We start from the raw sequence: 23,497 nt of genomic DNA, 5'->3' as shown, positions 1-23,497 counted from the left end.
ACACGAGTTCTTGAAATTGACAAATAAAGATGCAACAAGCGTCAATTTAACAAACTGACAGAGAGCAGGTAGCCAGCAATAGTGCCCGAGGTGGCTAATTCTATAACATGGACTTCATATGATGTTTGCAAATCAGTTGGCCCAGGGGATTGTATCTTGTATTTCTCAAGTCCATTAAGTAGAAGTCCACTAAATTGAGGGTTTACTCTGAAAATGTAGGGTTTATCTTATATCATATTTAGTGAAGGGATTCAGGGAAACCGGTTATTTTCATATAGTCGGACTTGAGTCCTGGAAATGGGAAGTACAATGCCTGCACTTTAAAGGAGGGGTTTGGGATATTGGCAGTTTGGAGGGATATGTTGTGTATCTTTATATGTGTATGCTTCTAAACTGTTGTATTCTAAACAGTGATAATGTGTGAGTGTGGTGAAAGTGTTGAATGATGATGAAAGTATTTTCTTTTTGGGGATTTTCTTCTTTTTTGGGTCACCCTGCTTCGGTGGGAGACGGCCGACTTGTTGAAAAAGAAAAAAAAAATTGAACTTTGAACATTTGAAGATATTTTCACGATTATTAATAAAAAGTACCTGTATTACCCAGGTATTAATTCAAAAAACTTCATCCTGTTAATGATCTCTACAATTTACAGATAAACAGAAGCAGAGGTTCCGAAGACGAATACAAATTGCGAAATCGTAAAAATTCTCATAAGTCCCACAAAGCATCATCTGTCTTGGTGGGAAAGTCATCACAAAAGAAAAACCGACAACCTACATTAAAGGAAAGTATGGCCAAACACTGTAGAACAAAATGAATTATTGAGTGTGCATGTACAAGTACACTAAGCTTTTATTTCAGGTGCAGAATTATTGAAATGTAAAATTATTTATGTATTTATATACATTTATATAAATGTAGGGCCCCATTTATATGGTGGGTTAAGCTCCAGGCTACTGCCGTAAAGTGGAATGCCCTTTTTTCCACTTTAAATGCATATAAATGTCAGTTTACACTAATATAGACTAATTTAACAGTAGAGCCAGGCATTAAAAACAATAAAAAGTAAAATACACACACAGTACACCTACATGAAATGTGACTTATATTTAAAGCACCCCAGAGAGATTATTATGTGGCTCGCGCATAGAAGAGAGGAGCTTACGACATGTCTCAGTCCAACTTGGACCATTTACAAAGTCACACTAATGAAAAGGAGAGGAGGGAGTATATATAGGCCAGCAGACAGGGACGGGACAAGATAAGTAGTAGGAAAGGAGGAAGAGAGGTAGTAGTGGACGTAATAGTAGTAGTGGAGTCAGTCAAATACTAAGAAAGAGGAGCACTGCAAGGGAGCTAGGTGCCCACAGAGGGGAAGAAAAATAATAAAGAACAAATACCTAAGGCAGAAGAAAGAAAACTGAAAGGAGAATTAGGAAAGAGGAAAGGGGAAGAGGGAGAAGAGGAAAACAGAATCAGGTTAAGTCATGGGTGTTCTGAAGTTTGGAGCCTTTTACAATGTAATGGGAAAGGAAGGCATCTACAGAGACAAAGCCAGGACTATGATTCATACAAGGACCAAAATGTTGTTGTAAGCTCCTCTCTTCTATGTGCAGGTTATTTGTGTATTATTCCGGTTACGGTATTGTGCCTTTTTTTTTTATTATATGGCTCATTTTTTTTATGTCATATGTAGCTCTGCTCTGTGTCCAGATAGTTCAAATTCTCTTTCATCTGCCCACAAAACTTGGGCCTAGTTAACTAGGCAGGGTCAGCTCTGTATTGTAACTTGTAAGTGATCAATTTTATTCTACTGCTACTTTATGCCTTCCAATACTGGCATCTTTATTCAAAGTGGAGAGATGGATGGATTCCAAAACATATCAGGATATTATAGAAGAATAACCTGGTACCCTCTTATCAGGCACATTATCTGCCAATGCATCTTACAGCAACATAACCCAAAGTACACCTCCATGTCTTCACTGAAGTGGTTAAAGGGACACAGTTAATGTCATAGTTCTCAGACCCAACTTTGGAAGGAAAAATTGTAGTATAAATTGAAAAATGTCATCTACAGATAAGTGTGCAACTTGGATTGAGTGGAAAAAATCTGCATGGAGACAGTCATTATCTCCTGGGCAGTCAAAAAAAAAAAACCTATTGAATTACTTGCACTAGTAAATGAGACTTCACAAAGAATTGATTAATAGGGTATAAATTAATGAGCATCATATATAAGTTAATGAAACTATTCAATGATTTATGGCCAATTCATGCAGCAAATGTTATTTCCTGATACTTGAGCCTGACTCTGTTTATCAGTATTGAATATGCCCACTGCTCTCAGTAAGTTACAGTATACATATATTTTTTCTCTGAAGAGAGGTTCCTTGATGCTGGGGAGGGGCTCTTGATCCAAGGAATTGGACCTGACTACCCCTTCCTTGGATCAAACCTGATTCAGTATCAGAAACAATAGAATAAGTATGTTGTTTACATACACCACTAAATCTATCTGTATTTCTTAAGAACAGTGTACCACTGAAGTGAATGCAATATTTCTCATGTGATATTGACAATAATGCAGTATTTGTAGCAATGAATATCTAGTTAAATAAATATCCCTAGTGAATTCAGGAGTATAATCGAAGGGAGAATCACAGAGAGGGATGCAATTCTTTCTCATAAAATATATTGGGAAATTTATTTAGGAGTAACTGCCAACAGCACTAATTGAATTGTATATTAAGGATCTTAAGTATGAACCACAAACAAAGGTATATTAAAAGTTTTTTATTTAGTGATGTATATTATAAATGTATCTTTCTATTACTAAAGTAAAGAAAGAAGTCTTGCCATTGAAATAACAGTGTGTAAATATACAATATTTGGCTACTTGCTTCAGTTAAAACACTGGTGCTTGAGCATGACTAACTGTCTGGGGCAGAGATCTCATCTTATCAAGCAACAAACACTTCTCAAGAACCACAGTACAATTCCTGAGCAATGTAATGCTAGGAATATCTAAATAGTAATTATCTTTCAGGACAATTTAAGCATTCATTCCTGATAATCACACACACACACACACAAATATAAAAATATAGCCATTTAAATAAATACAAAATTTCCAACAATACAAAATGTGCTATCAAATGCACACACAACATGGAACAACAATGATAATTCATAGGTTTCTTAGGTAGTTATATAATAGCAACTTAGAAGTTTGCCCACAATGTTTCAGCATAAGTGGTATCTATATTAAACTGATTGAATGTAATCATAACTGCTTAATTTAAAAGAGTGAGGCTTTAAAACAAATGTACTTAAAAATTAGAAGCTATGCATTTAGTTTAATAAAACTGTTCCTTCATTATAACTGCACATTTATATGCAAATTTTGTATGGCAAAATACTATAGTTTTGATGTCTATAATTTCTTAAGATTGGTTTAATTATCATAACCAAATAAAGCGCTAAATCGACAAGGGTCATACAGCAAAGATTTGTTAAAATATTAAAAGGTTTGACAAGTCTTTGAATCTAAATCAAGTAGTGAAAATAATTTTAAAAACTTTTAATATTAATGCTACACTATACAAACTGTTGTACATTAGACTTCCAGTGAATGTTGTTGAAGCTTTACTGACATCAACCTTAGGGAGTAACAAATAAGATGAGATACAAATTTCATGGTAGTGATCATTCTAATTCCTAAAAGCCTGACCTGAGCTCCAAGTCAAGGACAAATAAGAACTCTCAGCAAACCAGACTTGCAACTCTTAACATAACTAATCAGTATTTACACTATTTACACTGTATAATTATATCACAGACAGAAACTAGTATAGAACCATTTAGCCTATCACTGTTCTACCTCATCAAGTGTCCTGTAGCACAGTGGTCAGCAGTTGTTTCACAACCAAAATATCCAGGGTTTGAATCCTGGGTTGGGTGAGACACATTGGTAAGTCTTAACCCTACTGTCCACATCCGCCAGCAGTAAATACTGTCCTCGGCATTAACCAGTTGTTGCAGGTTGCATTCTGCAGTGGTCAAATACTCAGCTAGAATTATATTACTATGCCAAAAGCCTTCCTATTTCCCCCCCCCCCCCTACACACACACATTGGTATACCATATACAGTACCAAATGAAATGGTTTCTTCAATTTAAGAAGTTACCATTCTCTGCAACTTCTCTTCAGAATCTCCCAAGAGCACAGTGTCATCAGCAAAGAGCAGCAGTGGGAGTTGTCACAGCTGCTCTTTGCTGATGACACTGTGCTCTTGGGAGATTCTGAAGAGAAGTTGCAGAGATTGGTGGATGAATTTGGTAGGGTGTGCAAAAGAAGAAAATTAAAGGTGAATACAGGAAAGAATAAGGTTATGAGGATAACAAAAAGATTAGGTGATGAAAGATTGAATATCAGATTGGAGGGAGAGAGTATGGAGGAGGTGAACGTATTCAGATATTTGGGAGTGGACGTGTCAGCGGATGGGTCTATGAAAGATGAGGTGAATCATAGAATTGATGAGGGAAAAAGAGTGAGTGGTGCACTTAGGAGTCTGTGGAAACAAAGAACTTTGTCCTTGGAGGCAAAGAGGGGAATGTATGAGAGTATAGTTTTACCAACGCTCTTATATGGGTGTGAAGCGTGGGTGATGAATGTTGCAGCGAGGAGAAGGCTGGAGGCAGTGGAGATGTCATGTCTGAGGGCAATGTGTGGTGTGAATATAATGCAGAGAATTCGTAGTTTGGAAGTTAGGAGGAGGTGCGGGATTACCAAAACTGTTGTCCAGAGGGCTGAGGAAGGGTTGTTGAGGTGGTTCGGACATGTAGAGAGAATGGAGCGAAACAGAATGACTTCAAGAGTGTATCAGTCTGTAGTGGAAGGAAGGCGGGGTAGGGGTCGGCCTAGGAAGGGTTGGAGGGAGGGGGTAAAGGAGGTTTTGTGTGCGAGGGGCTTGGACTTCCAGCAGGCATGCGTGAGCGTGTTTGATAGGAGTGAATGGAGACAAATGGTTTTTAATACTTGACGTGCTGTTGGAGTGTGAGCAAAGTAACATTTATGAAGGGATTCAGGGAAACCGGCAGGCCGGACTTGAGTCCTGGAGATGGGAAGTACAGTGCCTGCACTCTGAAGGAGGGGTGTTAATGTTGCAGTTTAAAAACTGTAGTGTAAAGCACCCTTCTGGCAAGACAGTGATGGAGTGAATGATGGTGAAAGTTTTTCTTTTTCGGGCCACCCTGCCTTGGTGGGAATCGGCCGGTGTGATAATAAAAAAAAAAAAAATAAAAAAAACCATTCATTTATAAGGGAATAAGTACAGCAACAACATATGCAAATATGGAAGTTTTTGGATAAACCACTCTTTAGTGGCATCACAGCAGAGAAGGTAAATTACTGGTATGTAAATATTTAATTTATTCTTAATCTATTCACTTGTGGAGTAATTACTTTTGTGTTAAAAAATTTAATGAATCTTTGGTAATTTTTACAAACCTAATAAAAAAAGAAAATCTTGTCACACCAAATGAAAACTTACTCGAGTTTAAAGCTGAATGGAAATCTAACTTCCTTTCCTTGATGTAAACGTCCACTGCTCAGCTACAGGCCTTTTTTTTTTTTTTTTCCAAAACTTACACCCTAAATTATTATTAACTTTAAATTCTTTCTTATATTGAACATAACATGTTTCCCATATACTGTACATAATAGTAAATATATATGTAAATATTAAATAAATATACTGTATTTAAAAAATTATTTGTGCACTGAGAATCATGTTACTCATTCCTTTAAATATTTTATCGTAAAAAAAAAATGCACAATGGTCTATTGCACATTATGCAGAAAAAATTTTCATTTCTGTCTGGATGCAAAACTGTAACACCACTAACAAAGTGTGTTACAAGAATTTCCAGCAAAGAGCATACGATATCTTTCATGTACAAACACGAATAAATATTTTATGAATCTGATACTGTACTGTGCTATCCAAAAAATCACTGGCATCCCAAAGTAATTTGCACATGACTTAGGCAGTCTACAGGCAAAAATTACAATGTTGATAACCAATGATTACAATGTTTTTCAAACTGGAATATCAGAATTCTAGAGTTAAATTATCGACTTCAGCCTAATAAAAAAAAGACATCTAAAAAATGTGTTTTTGTTGTCATACAAGAATGTTTCCTCATCTATATACACCTTAAACTTCTTTCCCTTAAGGACTGGCTATAAAATACTGAACATAGCAGAATACAGGTACACAGGCCTCATTCCATGAATAAGCACATGGAGCTATGACATAATGAGCTGCTATCAATCACTGCTTCATTGAGTAACCTGATGTTTTGAGTAATCCAATGAACTGTACCATTCTTATCACTTTTTTGGTGCTAGAGGTACATCATCCTGAAAAAAATTATATGCAAGTCAATGAGTGTTTTCAAATGTTGAAACTATACATGAAATTTATTATTTCTGAGTGTGTGCTAAACCCATAGGGCCATATCAAACCACATCACGGGGGAGGTTTGAACCCGCAATCAGAGAGTCGTGAAACTCCAGACCGACACGTTAGCCACTGGGCCAGCTAGCCACAATAAGATTCATCCAACTAGGTATATTTATACACCATAGGAAGGTTAGCATAGGCACCACTGTGACCACAAATGCAAGTTTTTACAGACAAATCTCCAGCTAGCATGGCCATGATGAACTGTAGCTCAGGTCCCTTCAAAGCCGTCAATATGACTCACGAAATCATTTGTTTGCAATTGTGTCATTACGATTTCGTGAGTCATGTACCACACTAGCTGGAGATTTGTCTGTAAAAACTTGCATTTGTGGTCATTGGTGCCTATGCCAACCTTCCTATGGTGTATAAATATACCTAGTTGGATGAATCTTGTTGTGGCTAGCTGGCCCAGTGACTAATGCGTCGGTCTGGAGTTTTATGACTGTGGGTTCTAACCCGGCCCGTGGTATGGTTTGTTTGCAATCGTGTCATTACGATTTCGTAAGTCATAGGGTCATATCACTTGGGGAATGGAAGGCAAGCAAATCTGATCTGAGGAAGAAGAGGATATTGCTAGTTTCTTGGATAAGAGCCCTACACGAGTATCAACTCTCCTCCAGCCACACAAAAAGCATACATGAAAAGATAATACAGTACTATATATATATCAGTATATATGGAGAGTAAAAGAAAGGTGAAGAGAGTGGTGAGAGTGCAAAAGGAGAGCAGATGAAAGAGTGGGAGAGGCACTGTCAAGAAATTTTAATGAAAATAAGAAAAAATTTTGGAGTGAGTTAAACAAGTTAAGAAAGCCTAAGGAAAGTATGGATTTGTCAGTTAAAAACAGAGTAGGGGAGTTAGTAGATGGGGAGAGGGAGGTATTAGGTAGATGGAGAGAATATTTTGAGGAACTTTTAAATGTTGAGGAAGAAAGGGAGGCGGTAATTTCATGCACTGGCCAGGGAGGTATACCATCTTTTAGGAGTGAAGAAGAGCAGAATGTAAGTGTGGTGGAGGTACGTGAGGCATTACGTAGAATGAAAGGGGGTAAAGCAGCTGGAACTGATGGGATCATGACAGAAATGTTAAAAGCAGGAGGGGATACAGTGTTGGAGTGGTTGGTACTTTTGTTTAATAAATGTATGAAAGAGGGGAAGGTACCTAGGGATTGGCGGAGAGCATGTATAGTCCCTTTATATAAAGGGAAAGGGGACAAAAGAGATTGTAAAAATTATAGAGGAATAAGTTTACTGAGTATACCAGGAAAAGTATACGGTAGGGTTATAATTGAAAGAATTAGAGGTAAGACAGAATGTAGGATTGCGGATGAGCAGGGAGGCTTCAGAGTGGGTAGGGGATGTGTAGATCAAGTGTTTACATTGAAGCATATATGTGAACAGTATTTAGATAAAGGTAGGGAAGTTTTTATTGCATTTATGGATTTAGAAAAGGCATATGATAGAGTGGATAGAGGAGCAATGTGGCAGATGTTGCAAGTATATGGAATAGGTGGTAAGTTACTAAATGCTGTAAAGAGCTTTTATGAGGATAGTGAGGCTCAGGTTAGGGTGTGTAGAAGAGAGGGAGAATACTTCCTGGTAAAAGTAGGTCTTAGACAGGGATGTGTAATGTCACCATGGTTGTTTAATATATTTATAGATGGGGTTGTAAAAGAAGTAAATGCTAGGGTGTTTGGGAGAGGGGTGGGATTAAATTATGGGGAATCAAATTCAAAATGGGAATTGACACAGTTACTTTTTGCTGATGATACTGTGCTTATGGGAGATTCTGAAGAAAAATTGCAAAGGTTAGTGGATGAGTTTGAGAATGTGTGTAAAGGTAGAAAGTTGAAAGTGAACATAGAAAAGAGTAAGGTGATGAGGGTATCAAATGATTTAGATAAAGAAAAATTGGATATCAAATTGGGGAGGAGTATGGAAGAAGTGAATGTTTTCAGATACTTGGAAGTTGACGTGTCGGCGGATGGATTTATGAAGGATGAGGTTAATCATAGAATTGATGAGGGAAAAAAGGTGAGTGGTGCGTTGAGGTATATGTGGAGTCAAAAAACGTTATCTATGGAGGCAAAGAAGGGAATGTATGAAAGTATAGTAGTACCAACACTCTTATATGGATGTGAAGCTTGGGTGGTAAATGCAGCAGCGAGGAGATGGTTGGAGGCAGTGGAGATGTCCTGTCTAAGGGCAATGTGTGGTGTAAATATTATGCAGAAAATTCGGAGTGTGGAAATTAGGAGAAGGTGTGGAGTTAATAAAAGCATTAGTCAGAGGGCAGAAGAGGGGTTGTTGAGGTGGTTTGGTCATTTAGAGAGAATGGATCAAAGTAGAATGACATGGAAAGCATATAAATCTATAGGGGAAGGAAGGAGGGGTAGGGGTCGTCCTCGAATGGGTTGGAAAGAGGGGGTAAAGGAGGTTTTGTGGGCTAGGGGCTTGGATTTCCAGCAAGCGTGCATGAGCGTGTTATATAGGAGTGAATGGAGGCGAATGATACTTGGGACCTGACGATCTGTTGGACTGTGAGCAGGGTAATATTTAGTGAAGGGATTCAGGGAAATCGGTTATGTTCATATAGTCGGACTTGAGTCCTGGAAATGGGAAGTACAATGCCTGCACTTTAAAGGAGGGGTTTGGGATATTGGCAGTTTGGAGGGATATGTTGTGTATCTTTATACGTATATGAGGCCTGGTCTCAGACCGGGCCGCGGGGGCGTTGACCCCCGGAACTCTCTCCAGGTAAACTCCAGGTATGCTTCTAAGCTGTTGTATTCTGAGCACCTCTGCAAAAGCAGTGATAATGTGTGAGTGTGGTGAAAGTGTTGAATGATGATGAAAGTATTTTCTTTTTGGGGATTTTCTTTCTTTTTTGGGTCACCCTGCCTCAGTGGGAGACGGCCGACTTGTTGGAAAAATATATATATATATATATATATATATATATATATATATATATATATATATATATATATATATATATATATATATATATATATATATATATTTTCAACAAGTCGGTCGTCTCCCACCGAGGCAGGGTGACCCAAAAAAGAAAGAAAATCCCCAAAAAGAAAATACTTTCATCATCATTCAACACTTTCACCACACTCACACATTATCACTGCTTTTGCAGAGGTGCTCAGAATACAACAGTTTAGAAGCATATACGTATAAAGATACACAACATATCCCTCCAAACTGCCAATATCCCAAACCCCTCCTTTAAAGTGCAGGCATTGCACTTCCCATTTCCAGGACTCAAGTCCGACTATATGAAAATAACCGGTTTCCCTGAATCCCTTCACTAAATATTACCCTGCTCACACTCCAACAGATCGTCAGGTCCCAAGTATCATTCGTCTCCATTCACTCCTATCTAACACGCTCATGCACGCTTGCTGGAAGTCCAAGCCCCTCGCCCACAAAACCTCCTTTACCCCCTCTTTCCATCCCTTTCGAGGACGACCCCTACCCCTCTTTCCTTCCCCTATAGATTTATATGCTTTCCATGTCATTCTACTTCGATCCATTCTCTCTAAATGACCAAACCACCTCAACAACCCCTCTTCTGCTCTCTGACTAATGCTTTTATTAACTCCACACCTTCTCCTAATTTCCACACTCCGAATTTTCTGCATAATATTTACACCACACATTGCCCTTAGACAGGACATCTCCACTGCCTCCAACCGTCTCCTCGCTGCTGCATTTACCACCCAAGCTTCACATCCATATAAGAGTGTTGGTACTACTATACTTTCATACATTCCCTTCTTTGTCTCCATAGATAACGTTTTTTGACTCCACATATACCTCAACGCACCACTCACCTTTTTTCCATCATCAATTCTATGATTAATCTCATCCTTCATAAATCCATCCGCCGACACGTCAACTCCCAAGTATCTGAAAACATTCACTTCTTCCATACTCCTCCTCCCCAATTTGATATCCAATTTTTCTTTATCTAAATCACTTGATACCCTCATCACCTTACTCTTTTCTATGTTCACTTTCAACTTTCTACCTTTACACACATTCTCAAACTCATCCACTAACCTTTGCAATTTTTCTTTAGAATCTCCCATAAGCACAATATCATCAGCAAAAAGTAACTGTTTTGAATTTGATTCCCCATAATTTAATCCCACCCCTCTCCCGAACACCCTAGCATTTACTTCTTTTACAACCCCATCTATAATATATATATATATACATATATACATATATATACATACATATACATATATATACATATATATATACATATATAATATATATATACATATATATACACACATATATATATATACATATACAGTGGTCCCTCAATAATCGACCGGCCTGAAAGTCGACCATTTCGGAAATCAACCGTTTTTTTCGACAAAATATTGACTCGGAAATTGACCGAAATTCGTTTATCGACCCGTCTCGACCCGTCGTCCCAGACGCGTATGCACGAGGTAAGCGGGCCTCGACCCGCCTCAGCCTTCCTTCCCAGCCAGTGTGCCATTGTTTACCAGTTAGCGGCGGTCCTCTCACGTGCTCCAGTGAAATATTTCATAATATTTCATTTATTTTAGTGCTTGCAAGTTATTTAAGTGCTAAATAAGCTACCATGGCTCCAAAGAAAGCTCCTAGTGCCAAACCTTTGGTAAAGAAGGTGAGAAATACCATTGAATTTAAGAAAAACATCATTGAACAATATGATAGTGGCGTACGTGTGGGCGAACTGGCGAGGATGTATAACAAAAATCATTCAACCATATCTTCCATACACTAAGAAGAATCTCCAATAAAGGTAAGTGTTATGCTGTTAATGTTTCATTCATCATTTCCCATTGTATTGTTTATGTACTACATGAATATTTCATGTAAAAAATTTTTTTGTTTTAATACTTCTGGGTGTCAGGAACGGATTAATTGAATTTACATTATTTCTTATGGGGAAAATTGATTCGTAAATCGACCATTTCGATAATCGACCGGCTTCCAGGAACGGATTACCGTTGATAATCGAGGGACCACTGTATATAAAGGGTTGGAGAGAGGGGGTAAAGGAGGTTTTGTGGGTAAGGGGCTTGGACTTCCAGCAAGCGTGCGTGAGCATGTTAGATAGGAGTGAATGGAGACGAATGGTACTTGGGACCTGACGATCTGTTGGAGTGTGAGCAGGGTAATATTTAGTGAAGGGATTCAGGGAAACCGGTTATTTTCATATAGTCGGACTTGAGTCCTGGAAATGGGAAGTACAATGCCTGCACTTTAAAGGAGTGGTTTGGGATATTGGCAGTTTGGAGGGATATGTTGTGTATCTTTATACGTATATGCTTCTAAACTGTTGTATTCTGGGCACCTCTGCAAAAGCAGTGATAATGTGTGAGTGTGGTGAAAGTGTTGAATGATGATGAAAGTATTTTCTTTTTGGGGATTTTCTTTCTTTTTTGGGTCACCCTGCCTTGGTGGGAGACGGCCGACTTGTTGAAAAAAAAAAAAATATATATATATATATATATATATATATATATATATATATATATATATATATATATATATATATATATATATATATATATATATATATATAATCTCATCCATGGGTTGTGAGTGTTGCAGCAAGGAGGAGGCTGGAGGCAGTGGAGATATGTCTGAAGGTAATGTGTGATGTAAATATGCAGAGAATTCATAGTTTGAAGATTAGGAGGGGGTGTGGGATTATTATTACTATTACTAGTATTATCCAGAGAGAGCTGAGGGTTTGTTGAGGTGGTCTGGACATTTAGAGAGGATAGAGAAAAATACGATGACTAAGGGTATATGAATTTGTAGTGGAAGGAAGATGAGGTAGGGGTTGCCCTAGGAAAGGTTTGAGGGGGGTAAAGGAGGTTTTGTATGAGAGGGTCTTGGACATTAAGCAGGCATGTGTGGGCATGTTAGATAGAAACAGGTGGAGGCAAGTGATTTTTATGACATGCTGTTAGAGTGAGCAAGGTAGCATTTATGAAGGGATTCAGGGAAACCAGATTTGAGTTCTGGAGGTGGGAAGTACAGTGCCCACACTGGAGGAGGGGTGGGGATATTTGCAGTTGGGAGGGGTATCTGAACTGTAGTATCTGCACACTTCTGGCAAGACAGTGATTAGTGCGAGCGATTGTGAAAATGTTTCTTTTTCTGGTAATTTCCTGTAATGAGTGGAGCTAGTGAACTCACTGCCCCAACCACTTGACAGTCTTGTTAATGAACACTTAATTTTCAATTAGCAGTGTAGTAGAGCTTTAGGCAGTATTAATCTATCTGTTAAGGAAAGTATAGTCTCTGGACTAATTACCTTTAGTGAACAAGTATTGTAAAAAACAAGCTATGTCAATTAGTACTATGCTATTTGGAAGTGGGAAATATTGGTGCCTTTACTTTAAAAAGTGAATGGGAATGTTGTGGTTCACTTGATCATGATGTGTAATACATCTGCAAACATAGCTAAGGAGCAAGTGTTAAATGTTTTTCTTCTTTGAGTCATCTACCTTGGTGGGAAAGGGTGCATACATAGGAATCTTCTTTGGATTAAAAACATCAATTTACTTACATCGTCTGTTATAGGCACTTCAGGTCCTTCAGTGTAATGATAATCTCGTGGGTTGAGCAGGTCATCTTGACCAAGGATATAACCACCACCGTCCATTTCCTCATCTGTTGTCTTCCGATATACTGGATTGGGGAAACGTGTGTGGCGTATAACTCCACGCCGCACTTTCCACCACCCAACAAACAGCTATTAAATGAAAAATGACCAATTATGAATACATTAAAAACCTGATAAGCACTGATGGGAATCCAGAGACTAAGTGCTCTGGTTAAAGAACTGACTTTCTGCTAGAATCATGGGAATATAATCTCATTTCTATTTACCATAACTTCCATTACTAGTCATCTGTTACTTCCCTTCCCTAGTACAGGTCCTCCATCACAAATCCGGCATCATTGGGACCTGCAGTGTGCCGGATTACTGAGTTTGCCAGATTACAGAGTGGTTAGGTTAGAATACACTTAATAAAATTAACCAACTTTACTTACACAAAGTTCATTGAACATCGGCAAAAATCAAACATTTCTGCTACTTTGAGCTCAATTTCAAGGTACTTTGTCATGAAAGCAATTAAAATCATGTCTATTTCTGTAATATATCTTCCATTCTATCAAATGAGTCCAAAAAATGAGAATACAACCATAAAAAATATATGAAAATATACTGCAAAGAGGCAGCTAATGGCTGAGAAGTGAACTCTCACTTATTTATTGTCCATCTTTTTTATTTTTGTTGTACATTAAGAAGCATCTTTCCATCATACATTGCCCAAGTTTCAATGAGATAGCCCAACAAACAACCAAGAAAAAATATTTACCAAAAATCATATACGCAAGCCCAAGCCAGGTACTGGAAATAAGTCACTTTGACTTTTTTGGGTTATCCTAGGTCCTCTATACATACACTGCTATGTATGATAATCTATGTAACTGTATTTGTGTATACCTGAATAAACTTATTTACTTCTAGTCTGTCAACTGAGTACAAGAAACTGCCCATTCACTTATTTCAACTACCCAATAAAGTGGTCAGAAATTCGCAATATGGCCGATTTCACACAAATTTCAACAATGCCAATTTCAAAACAGGGTCCAGAATAAACAATGCAGATATTCCTGGCACTAAAATAACATTTTATCTGTTCATTAGTCACAGCTACAGACTCCTCTTATATTACTCTTGCTTACCATTTCAAATTTTTATTCACAAAAAAATAGAAAATTTACTGTTATGCAGACTGCAGCATTATTATAATTGTATAAATAATGTCAACCCATTCTTGACTGCGTATTGGAATTTAAACTGGCAGGCGGACAGGTATTGGACGGTGACGTCATTTGTTTACTTGAGCATCGCTACAGAATAGAACTTTTCTGCTACTGTGAGTGCAATTTCAAGGTACTTTTCGTCATGAAAGCAATCAAAATCATATCTATTTCTGTAATATATCTTTCATTCTATCAAATGAGACCGAAAAAATGAGAATACATATAACCATAAAAACCATACAAAAATACGTATACCGCTAAGCGGCCGCTAATGGCTGAAAAGTGAACTCCGCTATTTGTGGTCTGATTTCTTTCATTTTTGGTGTACATTAAGAAACGTCTTTCCATCATACATTGCCCAAGTTTCAATAAGATAACCCAACAAACTGAGAAAATAATAATAATAATATTATTATTATTATTATTATTATTAATATCTATTTACTACACGTACATGTACAAGGTATACAGGTCTAGCTGACATCAGTGACATACTACTATATAGAAAGCCGCTTGTTATGCAGAGTATTTTAAGAAAATTAGGTCAGTGTCCCAGAATAACACCCACACTAGTCAACTAACACCCAGGTACCCATTTACTGATGGGTGAACATAGACAACAGGAGTAAAGAAACACGCCTAATGTTTCTACCCTGGCTGGGAATTGAATATTTACCAAAAATCATATACGTATAGCTAATCCAAGCCAGGTACTAGAAATAAGCCACGTTGACTTTTTTGGGTTATCCTAGTTTCTCTACACATATGCTGCTATGTGTGATAATCTATATAGAGAAAGTAACTTTTTTGTTTCAGGTTTATGGTGCAGTAAGAGTGTATATCACAGTTAGCCCTGTGCTATACTCCATTTTCTCTAATATAAGCCCCCAAGACAGGGATAGGATAATGGTATTTGTATACCATATCCTCTTCATACCTCCGTCGAACTGCTCGGTATTATGCCGAATATTATTTATTCTGTAGTATTTAACATGTTATTTACATTTTTATTATGTCATATTAGATCAACTGTGATAGGCAAATAAGCTGTAGTGTTGATATTAGTGTAATAATAAAGCACATTCTCCTGCATCATGAGACTGAGCTCATGGCAACCGACAGTTGCTTCAAAGCCACCTTATCTTTAATGGATAATGTACTGTGTCGGTGCTTTACATAATGAGAAGCATTTCTTTTATTCATTGGAACCATGGCCAGGGCTAAAAGTAAGCAGGTTATAACAGTAAATGGAGAAAAAGAAATTGGAATGACTTATGCAGCAAGTAGCACCACCAAACAGTACCAGCAGGTGGGTGTGGCGACCCTGGAAATTTGACATTATGCTAGCCAAAATTAGTGCCGAATAACTGAAGGAACCGAATAAGTGATTGCCGGATTTGTGATGGCGGACCTGTAGTTAAACAGGTTTGCTGTGTACTGGGTGTTTACTGAAATATTTTATCTTCTGTACATTATTTGAAATTTATGTCCATATGAATATGATATAAAAAATATATTCATATTGATAAGTTTGTGAATACAACCTAATGTTGTACATACAATAAAACTAACTTCAAAGTTACAAAACTCTACTGTTTTGATGTAAGTATATATCAATTATTTGCAGAGAATTTCAGCTTAGTCTTATGAGGCTTCAATCAGAAAATATAAAATTTAATGCATCTGAAGTTTATCTATATATTTATTTACCTTACTTCAGAATTTTGTGCAGTACTACTGGTTGTATTTGGCCCCAATAACAGAAAATGCTTTAATTCATTAAGAAAAATGTACTAGTTACAAAATGTGGTAAATCCAGCACTTTTGGAACTGCTTAATAAGTAGTTACTGAACATCCAACCTATTCTCTAGCTTGAACGAAAACCAAGCTCCTTCACTAATTAAAACTCCTATGTCTATTGTTAGTATTAGTACAGTACGTATTGCCAATATAATATTCAATGTGTAATTGTGTATATGAAGTGGCAACCTTTTATGATTTTGAACAAAATTATCACAAGATAATAATACTACATATTCTAGTTATATTTTGGGTTTACGAGAATAAATTTAAAGCCAGTTTTAAGCAAACATCAAAATGATGCAAACTTACTGCAGCAGCCAATGCCAGCACCACAGTAGATCCAAAAGTAACTCCAAGAATCAAGCCAACTTGAGTACTCTGGATAGGGTCTTCATCAGTCTTGGGAGGGACCACATACTTGGAACTGCCTGATACTGATGATGTTATGGCACTGGCTATGTTGATGTCTGCTTCTGGAATGAAAGCACTGTATTCAGTTGGACTGACAAGGGGTAGCAACTCTGTATTTGAGATTAATATAAATAGAAAAGCAATTCAGATACGGTATTTAGGTATCTGGGAGATGACATACCAGCAGATGTGTCTATGAAATATGAAGTGAAATAGAATAGATGAGGAACAAGAGGTGAGTGGTGTGTTGAAGTATCTGCAGAAAAGTTTCTGGAGGCAAAAAGGTAATGCACCAGAGAAGAGTGGTACCAACGCTTTTGTGTGTTTGAGACATGGGTCTTGAGTGCTGCAGCAAAAGGAAGCTAGATGTAGCAAAGGCATGTTTGAGAACAATGCAGAGAATTTGGAGAGGAGAAATGAAAAAACAACGTAGGGTAACTCAGGGTATAATACAGAGAACTGAGGAGGGATTGCTGAGGTAGTATAGCATGTAGGGGAGGTTGATGAGGTGGTTTGGGCATATGGAGAGGAAGGAGAGGGATAGGATGATGAAGAGGATGTATACATCTGGGCTGGAAGGTAGAAAGGAAAGGGGTCATTCCAGGAATGGTTGGAGGGACGGGGTAAAAGAGGCTTTGAATTTTAGGGGCTTGAGCATCCAGCAGGCCTGTCTGAGCACATTTGATAGAAGTGAGTGAAGACAAGTGGTTTTTAATGGATATCTTGTTGGAGGGTAACTTGTATGAGGGAATTCTGTGTAAACTGTTAGTTGGACTTGAGTCCTGGAGGCAGGAAGGGCAGTTCCTGCACTCTGAAGGATGGGTGTGGATGTTTCAGTCTAAAGGGTAATTTGATTGTGATGTCAGCACACTTTCAGAAAGATGGTAACTGAATTAATGAATTTTGGATGGCAGTCTCTTGCCTTGGCAAGAGATTGCCACTGTGCTATAAAAAAAATTAACCCAAACTCTTTATACACCAAACATATTTGAATATAGTAACTGGGTTATGAAATAAACTAATAGCAATCTTAAATTACTACTGCAGGTTATTTTTAGGCGAGATACTGAATCTGACAAGTTGAGACCAGCAGCTTTCCACAAATTACATATTAAAGATGTTGCCACAAAATCCACAGTACTATATATCTGCAATAGTTCTTTATTTGCCATTGAAACTCTTCAAAGGTATATTATTATGTACACATGAACTAAAACTAAACACTTTCTGAAGTGAATACAGACATTACAGCCATGTCTGTAAAAGCAAGAAGCTCGTTACCTGATATACTACTGGTCAAATCTTCCAATTTAGAATCTTCAACATCTAGTAAGAACAGTTTTCTCAAATAGCCAAATCAGTGTAGCCTGCTTTATATAATTAAGTTTCTGATAAATGCATAATATGGGCTTTGTAAATATTATGTAATAATGTACATGTACCCATACCATGCCACAATTCTGAATGTAATTTTTATAAATAAAATTTTGATTTTATAATCTTTTAAAAACATATTCGATATACAATCCATCTAATTATATTTACCTCATTACTTAAATATTTTTCCCTTTCATATCTTTCATTCATTTCCCTATCACTTAATCCTTTCATGGATGTATTGTATCCTGGAATAGAGTTCAACTTCCCAAGGCAAACACAATCTTGCCTCCACATCCAATTTTAAGTCATTAGTGTACTTTTTCATTCTCACTCAGTCACATTTTGCCTTTATTCTTTTATCTAAAAATAATTTTGTCGATATTGTACTATGATCATATCATTGTAAGATTGTTTATGCTCTTAAGACAGAGCAAAATCTACCACTTCACTCATCTTTCCAAAATCACCACCATTCCACCATCAAAAAAAAAAAAAAAAAAAAAAAAAGTCATAACTTCACTCTAACCAGAAGAGACCAAAAGTTTCCACGCAGCTCAAACTTTGGTATAATTTTCATGACTGTTGTATCTCACTACCCCTTATGTAAGATAATTAAAAGGTTTCATAAACATTACATAACCATGCTACTCTCACCTTACATAACCGTGCTACTCTCTCACCTTACACAAATGTGCTACTCTCACTTAATATAAAACTTTCACTCTCCCATTCATACTTATACAAGTATTACTTTTCACTTGTATCAAAATGATATTATTGAACCTAATGTCTCTTTTTCATCACTGCTAGCTTTAGAAAATGTGTGTACTATGGGCTACACAACAGCTAAACACTTTTTATTCTAAGAGTCTTCATCCTAATGCATGGATTTCTCATTGCTACAAACAAGTGAATGTTGTACAATACCTCTGCAAAAGCAAGTGATGTAAAGATTCAACTTAAAAACTGCAGGTTCATTCCTAGAAACTAAACTAATGTTTGGTCTGTCTGGGTGGCAGAGGTACTGATAGAGTACCAGTGGCTACCAATACACAGTTTTGCAGATATAAAAAACTATAAAATCTAAATGTAATTTTTTTGACAGATCTCCAGTGTATGATTCAGTATGGTTAGACCATTTTATATGCAACTGTGCTTATAATATGTGACTTACCATCATAAATGCAAGTGATAAAATTTCCAGTTGAAAGGATCATGCCATCTGGGCAGACACAAAGGGGCTCTCCCTGAGGACTGCGAACACACAAGTGACTGCACTTGTGAGATGAACACACATTATCTCCAATGGGCTGCCGATACTCGTGATAAACGTGGACGACCTTTGGTGACTCCAGCTGTAGAAAATGACAATACTGGTGGTTATGCATTATATATAACATAGGGATACAATTTTTCAACTCAAAATAAGAATCATATTACCATTGATGGTTTTCTGGAGCTTTCATCTATAAATCTAATTACATCACTCACTTTGCCCAAAAATGAAATGGAAAAAATCCAGGTTTATAGTTTGCATCCATATTTGACTTTTCTTATGTGTATACCCTCTACTCTTAATTACCAGATTTTGAGTGCTACAAATCATTAGTCCTTATAGAGTACTTCATTTAGGATACTCATTACATATGCAATCTACCTAATTATATTTACCTCATTCCTTAAATATTTTTCCCTTTCAGATCTTTTATACATTTCCCTATCAGTTAATCCTTTCAAGGATATACTGTACCCTGAAATAGAGTTCAACTTCCTAGGGCAAACACAATCGACTCCACATCTAATTTTAAGTCATCAGTGTAGTTTTTCATTCTCAATCACATTTTGCCTTTATTCTCTTATTTAAAAATAATTTTGTCCATGTTGTACCATGATCATATCATTGTAAGATCATTTATTCTCTTAAGACAGAGCAAAATCTACCACTTTATTCATCTTTCCAAAATCATCACCCTTTCACCATGGAAAAAAAAAAAAAGTCATAACTTCACTCTAACCAGAAGGGACCAAAAATTTCCACTCGGCTCAAACTTTGGCATGAATTCCATTTTTGCTTGTACCTCACTACCCCTTATGAAAGATAATTAAAAGGTTTCATAAACATTACACAACTGTGTTACTCTCTCACCTTGCACAACCGTGCTACTCTCAATTATGCAACCATGCTACTCTCACCTTACACAACTGTGCTACTCTTTCACCTTACACAACCATGCTACTCTCTCACCTTACACAATTGTGCTACTCTCTCACCTTACACAACCGTGCTACTCTCTCACCTTACACAAGTGTGCTATTCTCTCACAACTGTGCTACTCTCTCACCTTACACAACCATGCTACTCTCACACCCACAATAAAACTTTCACTCTCTCATTCCCACTTATACAAGTATTACTCTTCATAATTCAGGTGCTATTTTTTTAGCTTTAGAATATTTACTTTATTTTTTACTTAATTCTAACTATAGATTCACTACAAATCTTATGATTACAAGCATTGATCCTGATACCAACCTCTTATTTAATGACTTAAATGATTCAAACAGTTACTGTAATTACTACACAGCAGAACAATCAAAGGCACTTCTCAGAGCCAACAACAACATAACTATCTTTAACTACAATATCAGATCTTTAAGCAAGCATTATGATGACCTCCTAGCATTACTAAATTCCTTGCATGCCAATATGTCCATCATTACACTAACTGAAACCTGGCTAAAGCCTGATACTACAGATGTCTATGCCATTCCTGGTTACACAGCCATACACAACTGTAGGCCAGACCAACAAGGGGGTGGCACAGCTATATACTACTCAGACCAACTAGAATGTATCACTAATACTTGCACAAGGGATGAACATGGGGAATATATAATAGCTAAATTCAAATCCAAATACCTACAAAAACCTCTCACAGTGATAAACATCTACAGAATTCCACAATCAAACATTAGCCAATTTAGTCAAAACCTAGGAAGTATGATAACTGATGCACGCATGAACAAAGATCACTTACTACTCTCAGGTGACTTCAATATAAATCTCCTACAAGACCAGGACCCACACGTTACTGAATTCACAAACACAATGAGTAACTGCATGTCGCTACCAACAGTAACAAAACCTACAAGAGTTACAGAGACTTGTGTTTCCCTACTTGACCACATCTGGACCAACACCATATCCCCTTTAAAATCAGGCATAATTACAGATAATACCACAGACCACTACCCTACTTTCCTCATAACAACTCTTGGTAAAATACCCCAAGACACTACTAAAGTCACCTTCAGACTTCACAATGAGGCAGCCATTAATAACTTCACAACAGCAGTAACAAACATTGACTGGCACACTGAGCTAGAAATCTATACAGATATTGACGAATGTTTTAATAATTTTCTAAAAAAGACCCAATACCTTTATAACAAGCACTGCCCTAAAAAAACTAAACAGATGACAGCTAAGAGACTGAACAGTCCCTGGCTAACACCCAGCATTCTCAAATCCATAAATACAAAACACCGATATGAAAAACAGTACAGAATGGGTCACATAACCAGAGACCAAACAAAACGTTACTCGTCAATCCTAACCAGCCTGATAAGAAGGGCAAAAAAATTGTATTATGAGAACAGATTATCCAACTTACGAGGTGATATAAAAAAGACCTGGAAGACCCTATCAGAAATTCTGGGAACAAAAAAGATATCACGACATAGCGAAATAAAATTAGCAAAATCAGATGAACCCCAACTCCCACCAACAGAAACAGCAAACAGACTCAATGATTTCTTCTCCACTATAGGTCAAAACCTTGCCAATAATATCCCAAGCTCAGATACCCCACCAAATGACTACCTCACTGGCAACTACCCGAACACACTGTTCCTAGCTCCGACTAACCCATACGAAGTCTCCCTTATTATCAATGCACTGAAAAACAAGGCAGGAGATTTAAATACCTTACCACCCTTTATATACAAAAAAGCGTCACAAGTACTATCACCAATCATTGCAACACTCTTTAACAAATCCATTGAATCCTCCACCTTCCCTACAGTTCTCAAAATAGCAAGGGTCACCCCGATCCATAAAGGAGGAGACCAAACAGAGTTGAATAACTATAGGCCAATATCCAATTTACACCCTCTCTCAAAAATCTTCGAAAAATTAATTCATAAACGAATCTACTCCTACCTCATCTCCCATAACATTCTCAACCCCTGCCAATTTGGATTCAGGCCTAATAAAAATACTAATGATGCTATTATACACATGCTAGAACATATATACACTGCAATAGAGAAAAAAGAAGTCCCACTGGGGATCTTCATTGACTTACGTAAAGCTTTTGATACAGTTGACCATGACTTGCTCCACGTAAAATTGTCACACTATGGTATTAGAGGGCACTCCCTCAACTACCTCAAGTCTTACCTCAGCAACAGAAGCCAATATGTGTGCGCTAATGGGGCAAGCTCTTCCGCACAACCAATTACAGTTGGTGTCCCACAGGGAAGTGTCCTTGGCCCTCTTCTCTTTCTCCTATACATAAATGACCTACCAAATGCTTCGCAATTACTCAAACCCACACTTTTTGCAGATGACACCACTTACGTCTTCTCTCACCCGAGCCCAGTCACGCTAGCCAATACTGTAAACACCGAACTACAGAAAATATCTACTGGATGAGGACTAACAAACTTACACTAAACATTGACAAAACCTACTTCATTCAGTTTGGTAGCAGAGCTACAGATGTACCTCTTAACATAACGATAAACGGATCACCTATCACAAAGCTAACAGAGGGAAAATTCTTAGGAATCCACCTCGATAATAGACTCAAATTTCATACACATATACAACAAATTTCTAAGAAAATTTCCAAGACTGTAGGCATACTATTGAAGATATGGTACTATGTTCCACAGTCAGCCCTCCTGGCCCTTTATCACTCTCTTATTTACCCCTATCTCACCTATGGAATTTGTGCATGGGGCTCAACAACAACTAACCATCTCAGACCACTAATTACCCAACAAAAGGCTGCAGTTAGAATGATAACAAATTCTCACTACAGGCAGCACACTCCACCAATATTCAAAACACTCAACCTACTCACCATACAAAACATCCATACTTATTATTGCACTTATTACATACATAGAACACTTAACTCTGATATTAACCCTCCCCTCAAACATCTCCTTGCCAACCTCAACAGAACACATGACCATAATACAAGGCACAGATCACTCTTTGATGTTCCTCGTGTCCATCTCACGCTATGCAAAAACTCAATGCACATAAAAGGCCCTAAAATCTGGAATTCATTACCTTTAAATATAAAAGAAACACTACCTGTTTATAAATTCAAGTCTCTTCTCAAAGTTCACTTACTCACTCAAAACCAAATAAATACTGAATAACTGAACCATATAAATTGTATATCCTAAATGTTACTCACATTATA

The 23,497-nt window shown here is 37.3% G+C and overlaps 2 protein-coding genes across 7 annotated transcripts in view; one reads left to right on the top strand and one right to left on the bottom strand.

Annotated features, from left to right (window-relative positions):
- Window positions 1-4,146, top strand: part of LOC128700393 (E3 ubiquitin-protein ligase rnf168) — a 46,606-nt gene extending 42,460 nt beyond the window's left edge. For all 6 annotated transcript variants that reach the window (XM_053793591.2, XM_053793590.2, XM_053793589.2 and 3 more), the window contains one exon: window positions 653-4,146. In XM_053793591.2, the coding sequence (XP_053649566.2) occupies window positions 653-817 (165 nt within the window). In that variant the 3' untranslated portion in view covers window positions 818-4,146. The remainder of the gene's footprint in view (window positions 1-652) is intronic.
- Window positions 4,147-5,377: 1,231 nt separating this feature from the next.
- Window positions 5,378-23,497, bottom strand: part of LOC128700392 (low-density lipoprotein receptor) — a 45,032-nt gene continuing 26,912 nt past the window's right edge. The window contains exons 14-17 of the mRNA XM_053793585.2: window positions 19,171-19,351; window positions 16,515-16,678; window positions 13,134-13,319; window positions 5,378-6,427 (exon numbers count right to left, since the gene is read on the bottom strand). Coding sequence (XP_053649560.1) covers window positions 6,398-6,427; window positions 13,134-13,319; window positions 16,515-16,678; window positions 19,171-19,351 — 561 coding nt within the window. The 3' untranslated portion in view covers window positions 5,378-6,397. The remainder of the gene's footprint in view (window positions 6,428-13,133; window positions 13,320-16,514; window positions 16,679-19,170; window positions 19,352-23,497) is intronic.

The sequence above is a fragment of the Cherax quadricarinatus genome, chromosome 71, assembly GCF_038502225.1.
Source record: "Cherax quadricarinatus isolate ZL_2023a chromosome 71, ASM3850222v1, whole genome shotgun sequence".
In the NCBI taxonomy this organism is placed as follows: domain Eukaryota; kingdom Metazoa; phylum Arthropoda; class Malacostraca; order Decapoda; family Parastacidae; genus Cherax; species Cherax quadricarinatus.
Note: the sequence above shows the minus strand (reverse complement) of the source record. Positions and strands in the feature narration are given on the sequence as shown.